We start from the raw sequence: 15,128 nt of genomic DNA, 5'->3' as shown, positions 1-15,128 counted from the left end.
GTCAAATATAAAAAGACTTGGAGAGCAACACAAGCATCATAAAAGTTCATGGAGGAGCCAAATAAGGGCTAAGATTGGCTATTAGGCAGCCTCTATGCACACTATCAGCTTACAGGGGGCTTTATTTGGTAGGAAATCTTGTTTTTATTCAACCAAAACTTAACACCAAGTCAGTAATTACAAAATAACTACCTGGTTTGGAGACACTGAGAGCAACCAATCCAAGGGGTTGATGAGCAACATGTTGCTCACAAGCCACTGGTTGGGAATCACTGATATAAGGGCTCATATATATTGCCCCACGCAGTCTGCAAAGTACAAATAGCCACAGGTCTATCAGTTATCACCCATGAGTAGCAGGGATCAATATATGCTATTTGCCATACTCCAAAAGGGGTCAAAGTAACTGTTATATGGTACGGACAGATTTGTGATGGTTTTGACAGCAGAAAAGTCTGTAATGGGTTATATTCTCTCTCTCTCCTTTTGTAGCAAGGTTTGCATCTCCTTTCAATCAGTTTTCTTTTGTAATTTTTTATTAAAATCCACTGTTTTGTTTTTTTTAAGGTCTGTGGATTTTTTGAGCTATGCATTCAGTCTGTTCCCTGTAAGTATAAAATACCCAAATTGTTTATGTGCAAATCTTACATTTTTCTTAGTTTTAAAGTATGACATGCCTGTTGTAGCTTTTAAGGAGTATTAATGCACTGGTATGTATGAGGCCTCTATAAACCAGTGTAAACCTGTGCTGCCACCAACTCTTGCCTGTTGTAAGATACAGAACTGCAGTGCCAAAAAGTGAAAGCTGTGATGGCCTAAAAACTGGGCAATGGCATTGGCACCAGTGTCTGTATCAGAGTTAGGATTGAAACAAAATCTATGTGTGCATTATTAGTAAATGAGCCCTAGCATAAGTTAAATAGCATTGATAAATATGCCTTATGTCTGTTTAATGTTGCAGTTTAGATATTTGTTTCATATGCAAGTTTATTTTGCAGAGTATGTGCATCAAGCAGGCACATACAGTATATCCAATTAAAGGCCTACATAGTGGCTTAGTTTGATGTTTTGCACCTTTTTGGACCTCATCCCACACCCCTTTTATAGCAGCTACAGTTATAAACAGCTGTCTTTAGTAGTAGTGCTCAACACAGGTGGTAACTGCAACAGCTATGTCATATTACATCCAACCTTACATGTCCCATTACTATGTGCAGAAATTGCCTCTCCTGGCAATTTTTTTTCTTGACTCCTCTATAATTGTGGGCCTTGCAGTAGCAAGTTCAAATCTTAATACCATGATTATCACAACAGGTAATAGCTTTTGGGTGCAACTTGCCTCTGGCAAGCCCAAACATTTTCCCATGCCCCACATACTTGTTCAGATTCCTGGAGACATCTAGTCAATAATATTCTTTGATGTTACAATGCAAAGTTGACCTAATTATTCTATTTGAAGTAACAATGGAAAATGGGCTTCTCCTCTTGTTCTGATTTTATACATAGTAGACATGTATGCCTCGTCCTAGGGCTGTATTTAGGAAAGATGTTGTGCACTTGTCTGTGCCAAATTTACATTTTTTATGGGCTCCTCAAGAGGCTTTTGATCCTCTAATATAAAGTAACAAATAATGAACCTTTTTGTTTATTCGGGCCAAATGGTTGATAGCCATGAGATGGAAGCCTAATCTAGCTCCTTCAGTCCAGCATTGGTTTGAACTTGTTAGCCAATACATCCCTTTATATAGGATCACATAATATAAGAGGGGTTTTCTTAAAATATTTGATAAAATTTGGTCCATTTTGATGGGTGAGCACCTACCACAAGCTCAAGATTAATCTCTTTAATGAGATTTCACCCCCTTCCCCTTACTACATTAAATAATCTCATACTTTCCCACTGGTCATCAGGAACACTTTTTGATAATAGCACAGTTTATTTAGGGTAACTGTTCAAACTGAAAATGTAACTATACACCGTATTACAGCTAGTCAATTTCTAATTAAAGATATATTTAATAAGTTTTCTGCTTGTGATAATGAAACAACAATAGTGTGACTTTATCTATGCACCTGGGAAGCTTTAATATAGTCAATTGATGCCTTCAGTATGTTAAGTTTAAATTGTATTCTTTGTGTTTGTCTTTTTTGTAAAACAAATGAAACTTTTAATAAACATAACTGTTAGTTAACTGTTAACTGAGAGAAACCATTGGTAAGTAACAGTATTTACCAATATGGCACAGAGTTTGTATCCAAGAAGGAATAAACTGTGCCTAAACAGGCCTAGTTTATCATACAAAAGCTGCATGAGTACCAGGTCTTTCAGAATTGTTGGGATATATTATATAAAATATAGTTAATTTAGCTTGAGTGAAAAAGTCACTGCCAGTGCCACTGGATGGCTGCTTTGTGTATAGGTGACACAATCTGTATTTTTGAAGAGTATTGTTAAGGCTCTGAATACAAGGTTTTCATTCACTAATAATACCTTTTTGCCTGTTTTGAAATTTGAAGGAAATCCAGTCCTATGGCTGTGAGCAGCTTTCCTTTGCTCTGCTTTGCTTTCCATTGAGTTAAATGCATGTTTCAGAGGTACATGTTCAGTATTGTACAGCAGGTTAAAAATATTTTCCATGTATTTCAAGGACAAAGACTTTTGCGTCATCACGGTTCCTCATCTGACACCCGAGTTTCCTCTTCTTCAAAACTTTGTACGCGTAGTCCCTTTGAGCACCTGCACTTTATCCCAGGAACTGTATGTGTTCCATCGCGCTGCTCTTATTAGGTAAGCAGAAAATACTGTCATTGTAACTGTAATTACAGTTAATTAGACATGAAGTATGGTGAAAATAGAAGCCTTTACAACTTTAGAGCTGCCTTTGAATCCATTCAGTGCCAAGACAGGTATCAGGAAGTTCCTTTGCCTTTGTATATATGATATGATAGTTACAAACTGAATTGCATTGCACTTATTTCTTACTAATCATTGGTGACTAATGCTTAAGCAGGGAGTTATGGTAACTCTGAAACTGTGCAGAGCATCTTCTCTTTTGGCATTATCATATATGCACGGCAGTGCAGATTGGCATCCATGGCTCTATTCATCGTTATCATCTTCATCATTTATTTATAAAGTGGATCATTAGGCAACTAGCATATGTGTGGCCAGGTTTAGAGTAGCCAGAAGTAAACACAGTCACACTTATAATTATTTCAGAGCAAAAACAGGCATGATTATTGGCTTAAAGTAGTGTCCAGGTCATGGATGACCTGCAGTGCCAACTGGTAAAACAGTGATTGTGGTCAGAGGGTATCAGTAACTACAGGACTAGAGTTATACAAAGTAGAAAAGGACAGGAGCGGATGTCTAAATAGTCCTTCATGCTGGTGCAATTTGTAGCCTTGCATGCATTCATCTCACCTCCACAGGTTTCCAATTAATAAATTCAATACTGCTTGTAGTCACCAAAAGGTTAATGCTGTATTTGCATTCTGTGATTCATCTTTTTAATGTAAAATTATTAAAGTTTTTGCATGGAGTTGCAATTTTCATGTACACAGCGTAGCAGAGTTGAAGGCTAAAAGAATACAGTAGCTAATCAAATGGATAATGGGATCCAGACATCTATCAGGGCTACAGGACAGAGCCTTAATTAATGAGCACAGATCGCAAAGATAAGAACACTGAGCATAATTAATTATATGTCTTCTGTTGATTATGTATTTCTGGTGGTTTCCTGGAGCCCAGACTTTAAAGAAATATATATATAAAAAAGATAAACTTTGCGTCAGTTCCTGAAAGCCCCCAGAAAATGCCACAATAAAACTAGAAAGCAATATTCAAATTTGGTGTAAATGCATTTTGAATTTATTAGACAAACAACTCAGACACCATTTATTATTTTATAATTTGTTTTTTATGGATGATAATTCTCCTGTGCGATCTAATTGCATAAGTACAAATTGCATTATAGAGATAACAAGTGACTAATGTGGTCACTTGTCTGGAGAGAAAATGAGAATGTTCAAAGACTGAAAAGTCACAATAACAGTAAGTGCACAGAAGATGACAGACCAACTAATGTGCCATTTTGTTCAGTAAATTGCATGCATCGTGTGACAAGTTGTATTATTTTACTACATGATGTCAGCCATTGAGCCAATAGACATTCTCCAGGTACGCAGAACATAATCTGACCCTTTTAGCTAGCTCCTGGAACTGAAGCAAAATGTTATCACCTAAAGCCAAGCCTTTACCTCTGTTTATGCCAGTGTAAATATGCCAGTTATAAATACAGTAAATAATGAATGACCTATTAACTGCCAGTGTCTTAAGGGTATATAATACAGAGAGGAAGCCCATAACACCTAATGGTGCAGTACTGCTGAAGAACTGGAACTAGCCCCCTAAGTTGCAATGTAAGAAGTCTTAATTGGCGAAAGTAAAAAGTGTCAATCCCTCCTACGGTTAGTTACTCACACACAAATGTTATAAAAGCCTCCCAATAAATATAATCACATTGTATGTCAGAAACACTCATAGTGCAACTAGTTAATATTATTGCATACAGGGAGCTCTGCCAAGGGTCTACTTGCTTATTCATTGTTACCAATCACACATTAAAACAGTGAGTTCAGTAATAATATAGTAATATAAGTAATATAATAATAATAATATATAATAATAAATCAATAAGTAAGACAAAAACATTAATAAATGTCAAAATAGCAACAAAATTGAGCTACAAAGGCCACAAACCCTTACACTGTTTTGGGTTTCCAGTCCCTCTTTCTTAAGAAATGTGCAGCATGTGATTATGTTTTTTGAGAGGCATTTATAAAACTGTTAGTGTAACATTAGTGTACCCAATCAAACGGACAGTGGCACTGCTCCTATTATTAGTGTTCAATTCATTTGGTACAAGTTGTGTCTGTAGAGGAAACCTGCTAGTGGAACTCTGAAATTTGTGTGAGGTGCAGGATGCAATTCCATGTTTCTCTAGCATCTATTCCAACAAATTCATTAGAGTTCCTTGGAGCATGAATCGTGTCAATGTGTGCTTAGTTTTACTCCCATTCTAGTATCTTGCACTTGCATTTGTAAATGAGTTCTATTGTGTCCCACCATGTTTGCTTACAGGGTCAGACTGGGGGGTCCTGCAGGTGACCTGCAGGTGCCCCCGCCAGCCGCGTCCCCTAACCCCCCCCCCACAGGGGCCCCCTAACCCCCCTCGCAGGGCACCCCACCCAACGTCCTCCCCCGAGCGCATAAATTTAATGTGTCGGGGGGGGAGCGGTCGGGCAGGGGTAGCACCTGCAAGGGTCGGGTCTGGGCCGCTGGGGCCCACTAGAGCCGGGGCCCACAGGGATTTTTCCCGGTGTCCCAATCCGACCCTGTTTGCTTACACCATAGTTTGGGGAGTGTTAACTACTCCATTTTAAACATTTTACCATATACAGGTATAGGATCTGTTATCCAGAAAACTCAGAATTACGGAAAAGCCATCTCCCATAGACTCCATTCTAATCAAATAATTCACATTTTTAAAACTGATTTTCTTTTTCTTTGTTATAATAAAACAGTAGTTTGTAATTGATCCCAAGATATAATTAACAATTATTGGAGGCAAAACAGCTAGGGCTGAGTTTCTAGTTTCCCATAATCTTTTTTTTTTTTATGAATTCCACCAAATTGTAACAATCTTTATTTAATTTGTGATTTTAGAGTTATTTGGGTTTTTTTGTTTGCAAGTGCATGAATGCTTATGAAAATTGTGAGCTTTTCATTTTTGTTACACATTTTAATTCATTCATGTTTTTTATATAGGGATTTTTTAATAAATAACTAGTCGATCAAGATTTTAGTGGATATGAGTTTATTCGTGGTTTGAAAAAACTCTAAAACAACTAAAATCAAAACGTTGAAAAATGGGCCTCTATATTATAGAAGTGACATGGAAAGCCTAGAGGTAGATTTATCAAAATGTGAGACTAGAGAAATGAATAGAAAGTGGGTGAATTTTTCTGTAGTGAGCTCTAATTTCACTTTTCGGTAAATCTGACCCTTAACTACAAGGCTAATGTAGTACAGGGAAGAAAGAAAGGTTAATCCTGGGCAATATGTGGTGTGTACTGAAGGAATCTCTATCCACTATTATATTACACTTAATACAGAGGTAGGAGGGAGTTGAAAAACCACTGCATCCGGGGGATGATAATTACTAGATTATCAGAGATTTTTGATTGAATATGTTGTAATGGTACATGCTAGTAAAAGGATTAATGTATATAGATAGATGATATTTCAAACCAAATTAGGAAATGGGTTATCCTAGAGAACAGGAATACATGCTGTATAGATAGAAGCTTAGCATAGAGCTTTGAGGCATACCAACATAATGGGGGAATTAATGTGTTGTCTCAGTGGAGAATCAGGGACTAGCAGACCAGTTCTGCCCTGCATATATTGTTCATACTGTGTGGACAAGGAGTACATATTTGTACAACACTTTATAGGATTTGTTGAATAAACTGTTGAATTATTTCATTATCTGCTTCATTGTGGTATTAGGATTATTCAGGGGTTTTCTGAATGCTTTAGAATATAGCACTGATATATTTTCAGGGCTTTACAGGGTTATCCATAACTGAATACAATCTCTGATCTATTGGAGTTTATACAAGAAGAACAGCATACAGCACGTCATAAAAATGCCTTTATTGGATACACATAGCTCGACCTCAGATAAAGCAACAGTTCAGGCCTTACTTGACCTTTTTTCAAGCTTATCTAGTGGAGTTTACAGGCACACATACACATAAGGGCAGATTTAGCAAAATGAGATTAGAGCTCATCACAGAAAAAACACATTCTATTCATTTCTATAGGATTTTTAGAAGTGTATTTATGGGTGAAAGTTAAAACTCACCATTTCATAAATATGCTTGTAAATATCCCATAGGAATGAATATAAATTGGGTGAATTGTTCTGTGGTCAGCTCTAATCTCACATTTCCACATTTCCATAAGGGGCAGTTTTATCAGAAATTAGTTAACCTTCCTGTATGTTTCTGAAGTGTGGGAGATAACGGAAGTCCCCTGGTGGAAACCCACACAAATACACAGAGAATATATACACTTCATGTACATAGTACCCAGACTGTAATAGAACCTAGGACCCTTGGGAATGTGCAGTCAGCAGTAGGTCAGATCTCCATAGCACGCTTGCTTATACTGTACAGGTTTACCAGCATGCCCTGTTTTCTTACCCCAAACAAGCTTGCCAGAATCAGTTTGGAACCAATAGAGGCATTAACTTCTCTACAATTTTTATGTAATTGGCGTATCGAAACAAATTTAACATACAGTGGCTTGCAAAAGTATTCGGCCCCCTTGAACTTTTCCACATTTTGTCACATTACAGCCACAAACATGAATTAATTTTATTGGAATTCCACGTGAAAGACCATTACAAAGTGGTGTACACGTGAGAAGTGGAACGAAAATCATACATGATTCCAAACATTTTTTACAAATAAATAAGTGCAAAGTGGGGTGTGCGTAATTATTCAGCCCCCTGAGTCAATACTTTGTAGAACCACCTTTTGCTGCAATTACAGCTGCCAGGCTTTTAGGGTATGTCTCTACCCGCTTTGCACATCTACAGACTGAAATCCTTGCCCATTCTTCTTTGCAAAACAGCTCCAGCTCAGTCAGATTAGTTGGGCAGCGTTTGGGAACAGCAGTTTTCAGATCTTGCCACAGATTCTCCATTGGATTTAGATCTGGACTGTGACTGGGCCATTCTAACACATGGATATGTTTTGGTTTAAACCATTCCATTGTTGCCCTGGCTTTATGTTTAGGGTCGTTGTCCTGCTGGAAGGTGAACCTCCGCCCCAGTCTCAAGTCTTTTGCAGACTCCAAGAGGTTTTCTTCCAAGATTGCCCTGTATTTGGCTCCATCCATCGTCCCATCAACTCTGACCAGCTTCCCTGTCCCTGCTGAAGAGAAGCCCCCCCAGAGCATGATGCTGCCACCACCATATGTGACAGTGGGGATGGTGTGTTCAGAGTGATGTGCAGTGTTAGTTTTCCGCCACACATAGCGTTTTGCATTTTGGCCAAAAAGTTCCATTTTGGTCTCATCTGACCAGAGCACCTTCTTCCACATGTTTGCTGTGTCCCCCACATGGCTTGTGGCAAACTGCAAACGGGACTTCTTATGGTTTTCTGTTAACAATGGCTTTCTTCTTGCCACTCTTCCATAAAGGCCAACTTTGTGCAGTGCATGACTAATAGTTGCCTATGGACACATTCCCCCCCCTGAGCTGTAGATCTCTGCAGCTCCCCCAGAGTCACCATGGGCCTCTTGGCTGCATTTCTGATCAGTGCTCTCCTTGTTCGGCCTGTGAGTTTAGGTGGACGGCCGTGCCTTGGTAGGGTTACAGTTGCCATACTCCTTCCATTTCTGAATGATCGGTGGAACAGTGCTCCGTGGGATCTTCAAGGCTTTGGAAATCTTTTTGTAGCCTAAGCCTGCTTTAAATTTCTCAATAACTTTATCCCTGACCTGTCTGGTGTGTTCTTTGGACTTCATGGTGTTGTTGCTCCCAATATTCCCTTAGACACCCTCTGAGGCTGTCACAGAGCAGCTGTATTTGTACTGACATTAGATTACACACAGGGGCACTCTATTTAGTCATTAGCACTCATCAGGCAATGTCTATGGGCAACTGACTGCACTCAGACCAAAGGGGGCTGAATAATTACGCACACCCCACTTTGCAGTTATTTATTTTTAAAAAATGTTTGGAATCATGTATGATTTTCGTTCCACTTCTCATGTGTACACCTCTTTGTATTGATCTTTCACGTGGAATTCCAATAAAATTGATTCATGTTTGTGGCTGTAATGTGACAAAATGTGGAAAAGTTCAAGGGGGCCGAATACTTTTGCAAGCCACTGTAGTTAATATGCAATTTCATTTATGGGATCATTTTTCTGTTTATTTATTTTTAGCTTTTACGTCCCATGTATTAGAAATCCACATCAATATCCTTAGGAATAAATATCAATAGCTAATTCATCCTTTTAGGTATATTATGAAATTCCTATGTGGGATAGATGAATGAATAAACAACAAAACAGAACAAAACTCAAAATGATGGTTCATATTTTCAAAACACACATAAAATATTGTTCTCTTACGTTATATTTTATCTATACATATTGATTTAATAACAATAATGGCTTATCCTAAATTACTATTGGGAGAGAGGGGGTGCACCCAAGGTGGCGTCAAAACCTCCTCCATCAATTTCTCTATATAGTAACCATGGTGTCCAGATTTTATTAAAGTGGGTTAGCAGTTAACTTTTTCATTACCATAACATTATCCAGTCTACATTTGATGTGGTCTCTAATGAGGCTGTACAGCTAACCTTAGGTATAACTTGTTTAGTAGTACTAATAATATGGATGCAAAGTTTGAACTTGGGACCTGTAATCAGTTCCATTGTTTTTGTTGGAATCATTCTTATGGATCATTCCTTAGCGTGGTACCCAAGATATTATCATATTATGCACTCTTACTCTTGTTCTTATAACTGGGCAACATCACCAGATATGGCCCTTTAAAAGATACTAGAATATTGCAGTGTTACAAATAACTCAGTTAAGGGTTTCAAGAGATAGCAGAGGCTTTTGTTATCACTTTGCCACTATAATATTCCTTCCTTAATATAAATGTGCTATTCGCACTAACAGATAGAACTGTTTTTTAATGCCATTGGCAATTTCTTCTTCCTTTGTTACCAAAGTAGGCCACCCTACCTGTGCCTTGGTGTGTCACATTGACCTGAATAACTTGACTCATGCATTACATATTTTATTTTCAGCTCAATAAAAGTCAGAGCAGTGAGGAGCAATGATATACACAATATCAGAAGCCTCCTAGAGACCCTACACCCTCAAGAAAGCATTTTGGGTGATTTGCAAATCTACAACCAAGCACGGAGAGATGATGTAAGTGTACAAGTGACGTGTAGTGAGGAATTATGATAAATAGTTTGCCATATTGAAGATTAATAAATTGCATTATTACATGGAGCTCAGAACAAGAAATTATAAATAGTGAATAAAAAAAAAATGGAAATGTACCATTTGCATTACTTTAATATTTTGTAGAGTAACCCTATGTTGCAATAACAGCTTTAATTGTTTTCAGGGTTTGGGAGTCATTTTGGCCCACTGTCATAGGCGGAGGGTGACTTTTTTGTTTGGGGAGGCTAAAGATGGCCCATACACAGACTGACCTACAGCTAATGTGACACTTAGTGGATTCACTGCTGGTGTAAAAAATTAACCTCCCAAATACCCACTGACTCCCAGGGATACTGTGCAAAAGTGCGGGTGGGGGGGATTTTTTTAACCCTAAAATGCTTAGGATGTAAAAGCATTCATACGTGCACTTCTGTTAGGGGTTCTCTAAACATTTGTGTTCAGTTAGGTTAAAGGGGTAGTTCACCTTTAAATTAACTTTTAATATGATGTAGACACTGATATTCTGAGACAATTTGCAATTGGTCCTCTTTTATTTTTAATGGTTTTTCGGTTATTTAGCTTTTTGTTCAGCAGCTCTCCATTTGGTATTTCAACAGCTATCTGGTTGCTAGGGTCTTATATACCAGGTAGTGGTTTAAACAAGAGATGGGAATATGAATAGTTAAGGGGCCTGCATGGAAAAATAAAACTGTAGCCTCACAGGGCAATACTTTTTGGTCAGTGACCCTCATTTGAAAGCTGGAAAGAGGCAGAAGCGAAAGGCAAATTATTCAAAAACTATATAAAATTAACTAGGAAGACCAATTGCAAAGTTGCTAGGAATAGGCCATTCTATAATATACTACAAGTTAACTTAAAAGTGAACCTCCCCATTAGATGTGTTTAAGTTAGCTTTATAGAAAGTGAGGCAGCAGGTACTGACATCCCAGGCACGTTATATACAGCGAGATGCAGTCTTTATATACAAAACCAGCACATTATATGCCATGAGGAGCAGTGGGTACAGATGGCAGATATTCAGGCCCTGGCACTATAACACTGGCACTGATACACAGCATTGGCCCCACTGTAACTTACTATAAATGAAAAAAACAATGACAAAAGTAAAAAAAAATAGAATGTGCAAAAAACCATAACAAATATATAAAAGCACAATGAGCTTTGTCAGGGGGAAAAATTAACTTACCTTCCATCTGTTAGGGTAGGGGATATTATAAATGTCAGATGACAAAAAACAATTTAATTCCAGCTAGTGACTCAGCCTTTAGAACATATACAGTATAGTACCTGTGGGATGAAAACTGCAGCAAAGTTCAAAGCTGGTTCATGGGTAAACTTACAGTCTGCAGATTCTTCTTTTTTAAGTCTTCATTTCTGCAGTTTGCAAAATTTCCCAATCCCTGTCTGCATCTGTGTCTTGATTGGTCAATTTTACTGTCTGTCAAGAAAGCTGTGCTCTGATTGGAGAATATACAAGAAGAAAGATCCAATCAGAGCACAGCTGATAAGAGCAGAACCCAGAGCTTGCAGAGACAGGAGAAGATTTGCAGGACAGCGCAGAAACAGAGCCAGGTTTTTTTATTTTATTTTTAGGGTGCCAGAGCAGGTTTGGGGAGGCTTAGCCTCCCCTAGCCTTATTGAAAATCCGCCTATGCCCACTGTTCCAGGAATATTTGATCCAGCTTGTTTAGATTCATGGCACGATACCTCAATTTTTAAATAGTACCTCTGTTTCTTAAATGGTTTGACCTCAGGACTTGGGCATGTTCTGCAGATGGGGAAGGGCTATGCCCAGAAATATTGCAACATATATTTTAGCCCTGTTAATAAAAAAGGCTTTGTGCCTTGTTAGGATTCCTACAAACAGCATTGTCATCTTTTTCCTTCATTCATGTTGATCAACCATAACAGATATCCCTGATCCTTGAGCAGTATCTGGTTTCAAGAAAATGGTACCTATTATTTAAGGTTGTGTGCACACTTGGAAAGAACCAAGGAGGTTCCAGTAGAGCTGGAAAATCACAGTGTGCCTCAGAGTGGTCAAAAAGGTCACTGGGCTTATGTGCAGTATAACTGGCTGGTAGGCTTCAGGAGGAGATATGTGCAGTTTGGTTGCTGTGTAAGTAAAAACAGATCATGGCATTTCTATCAGCAATGGTAGCAATTACCTGCACTGGCTGCATTCTCTTCTTCAGCACTCATTGGTCAGGAATAGGAGCTAAATGCTAAAGAACTGAATCACCATGTCAGTGCAGGTCAAACCATCCATGTGTACATACCCTTATTGTCTGTAAAAGATAAACTCCTCTTGGAGCACTCGCATGGGAATTGGCACTTAAATTGCAGTGTCACCCACTGTAACCTATAGCACTAATATCCTCATATCCTCCATTTTGATTGTAAGATCTACAGGGCTGGGACCTCTATCCTCTTGTCTCTTTGTCACTTAGCACTGTGAAATCTTTAATGCAACTGTACTTTTTATTTATTTGCATTCATTATTGAACTTTGTATTAATTTATCTATTATTGTAATGACCCCCTGTTTGGTTTTGGTTTTTTTTTTCATCAGTGCATCAATTTTAATAGGTTTTTAGTTTAGCATTACAAGTATTAAAAACGTTTTATCAAAAGTAAAAAATAAACATGTCAATCAGATACATCATAATTGAAATGATACAGTTTCAAAACCATAGACCCCCTGTTTGTTTATTAATTTACTTTTCTGCTGTACAGTGCTGCATACATAAGTAGTGATATGTAAATTAAAATATACATACATACATGTTTATTAAGAGAGATCTAAACTATGTGCAGAATTACATTTTAATTTAAAAGTACATTTATATATTTGTTGTAATAAACTTTTTGTGTTCTTTTTGTACACTATGGGGCTGATTTACTAAGACACGAATTCCAACCGAATTGGAAAAATTCCGATTGGAAAACGAACATTTTGCGACTTTTTCGTATTTTTTGCGGTTTTTTCGGCGACTTTACGACTTTTCGGAAATTATCGCGACTTTTTCGTTACCAATATGATTTGCGCGAAAAAACGCAAGTTTTTCGTAGCCATTCCGAAAGTTGCGCAAAATCTGGCGATTTTTTTCGTAGCTTTAAAACTTGCGCGAAAAGTCGCGCCTTTTCCGTAGCGTTAAAACTTAAAAGGCGCGATGTTTCGCGCAAGTTTTAACGCTACGAAAAAATCGGCAGATTTTGCACAACTTTCGGAATGGCTACGAAAAACTCGCGTTTTTTCGCGCAAATCGTATTGGTAACGAAAAAGTTGCGTCAATTTTCCGAAAAAAATCGCAAAATACCGATCATTACGAAAAAAACGCAATCGGACGCATTCGGCCCGTTCGTGGGTTAGTAAATGTGCCCCTATGTTTACCAACTGTGGTACACGCTCATTCTAAAAGCAGATATATAAAGTATTTATCACATGCCATAGCTGTAGTACCCCTGCTGACTTTATAATTTATGAATATGACAGTTGCACATGCTGTTTCCTTTAGGACGGGACCCCTGTTCAAGCTTTTGTAGCTGAAGTTGCAAATCAGATTGTCGGTGTTTCTGTTATCAGAAATGAAAAGGTAAAGTTTGCTGCTTGTTCTTTACTTTTGTAGAAACACATAAATAATCCGAGGTTTATGCAGAGTTTCACTTTCAGTTTCAAAGGTCCCATAAAATATACAATTCAAGGATAATTATAGTATAATGGTGCGGGTGTTCTAACCCAAATTGCTTTGAATGTACAAAAAATGGGGATCGATCAAAATATATTGTCTATTTTTATAGACCAGCACCACTGTAATTGCTTCCATTGTACAGTAGAACCATTTTACATTTTTCAGTGGAACAGAAAAAATGGTGTAAAATCCAGGAAATGTAAAATCTGTGAAATTAATTATGCATTATATTTTGGTGAGACGACAAAAAGACGGTGTAAAATACCCTGAGAATTGTCTCTGCTAAGACACATGTAGCGACAATTAATAGTATTGACTATTAACTAATAGTTGTAGACAACTACTACATGTAGTTTGCTACAAGTATCTCCATGTGTCATTACCCTTACCTTGTTGTATGGTGGCGTAGCAACTTTATGATTCTAAATTTGTAACCAAAAAAACATTATTTTTGAAAAGCTATGTACTGGCACAGAATGAATTAAATGAACTAGTGAAGTAGGAGCCAGGGAATGCTCATTGATCTCCCTTTTTGTTTGTTTGTTTGTTTGTTAGAAAGATAGAGTGTTACAGAGTTTGAGATTACATTAACTACAAGATACATTCATCTAATTTTGCTACAAATGTGTGGTTAACTTACAGGTTACCAGTAAAATGGAAGGAACTTACTTAAGGTGGCCATACACGCACCGATATTATCGTACGAAACCTCGTTTCGTACGATAATCGGTGCGTGTATGGCATGTCAGCGAGCCGACCGATATCGCAGGAAGCTGCTGAAATCGGTCGGCTCGCCGATCGGCCAAGTTAGAAAATTTTGATCGGGCGCCATAGAAGGCGCCTGACCAAAATTCTCCCTTCAGAGCTGAATCGGCAGAAGGAGGTAGAAATCCTATTGTTTCTACCTCCTTACCTGCCGATTCAGCCCTGAATGGTGTGTGGCGGATCTGACGATGTTTCGTGCGACCGATGGTCGTACGAAACATCGTCGGATCGCCACGTGTATGGCCAGCTTAAGAGACCAATGAAACCCTCCAAATGACATTGCTATATGAGCGTAGTAGTTAGAGACACATTCCTTTTTGCTGCCTGCAATGTCCACAATCTTTGCTTTTACGATTCTACTTTGTTGGAGCTTGGCTATGTCACTGGCACTTCCCTGCTCTGGCGCTGAATGCCAATTTGCACATGTGCAGTAGAGGCAGGATCCCAACTTATGCATGTGCATTATGCACTTGCCCCCTTATGTAATAAAGGCTCTAAGTTTGCCCAGAAACAGTTACCCATAGCAACCAATAAGATGTTTGCTTTTAACAGGGGACCAGTAAATTGTACCTGCTGATTATTTGCTATAGGACAAACTTAGTG

The 15,128-nt window shown here is 38.2% G+C and overlaps 1 protein-coding gene across 3 annotated transcripts in view; it reads left to right on the top strand.

Moving 5' to 3' along the window:
• Positions 1–15,128, top strand: part of cfap61 (cilia and flagella associated protein 61) — a 142,063-nt gene that overhangs the window by 24,632 nt on the left and 102,303 nt on the right. For all 3 annotated transcript variants that reach the window (NM_001079044.1, XM_031901802.1, XM_031901803.1), the window contains 4 exon segments: positions 568–607; positions 2,649–2,788; positions 9,904–10,030; positions 13,587–13,664. In NM_001079044.1, the coding sequence (NP_001072512.1) occupies positions 568–607; positions 2,649–2,788; positions 9,904–10,030; positions 13,587–13,664 (385 nt within the window).

This window comes from Xenopus tropicalis, chromosome 5, assembly GCF_000004195.4.
Source record: "Xenopus tropicalis strain Nigerian chromosome 5, UCB_Xtro_10.0, whole genome shotgun sequence".
Taxonomy (NCBI): Eukaryota; Metazoa; Chordata; class Amphibia; order Anura; family Pipidae; genus Xenopus; species Xenopus tropicalis.
This window is presented reverse-complemented; position numbering and strand designations above follow the sequence as displayed.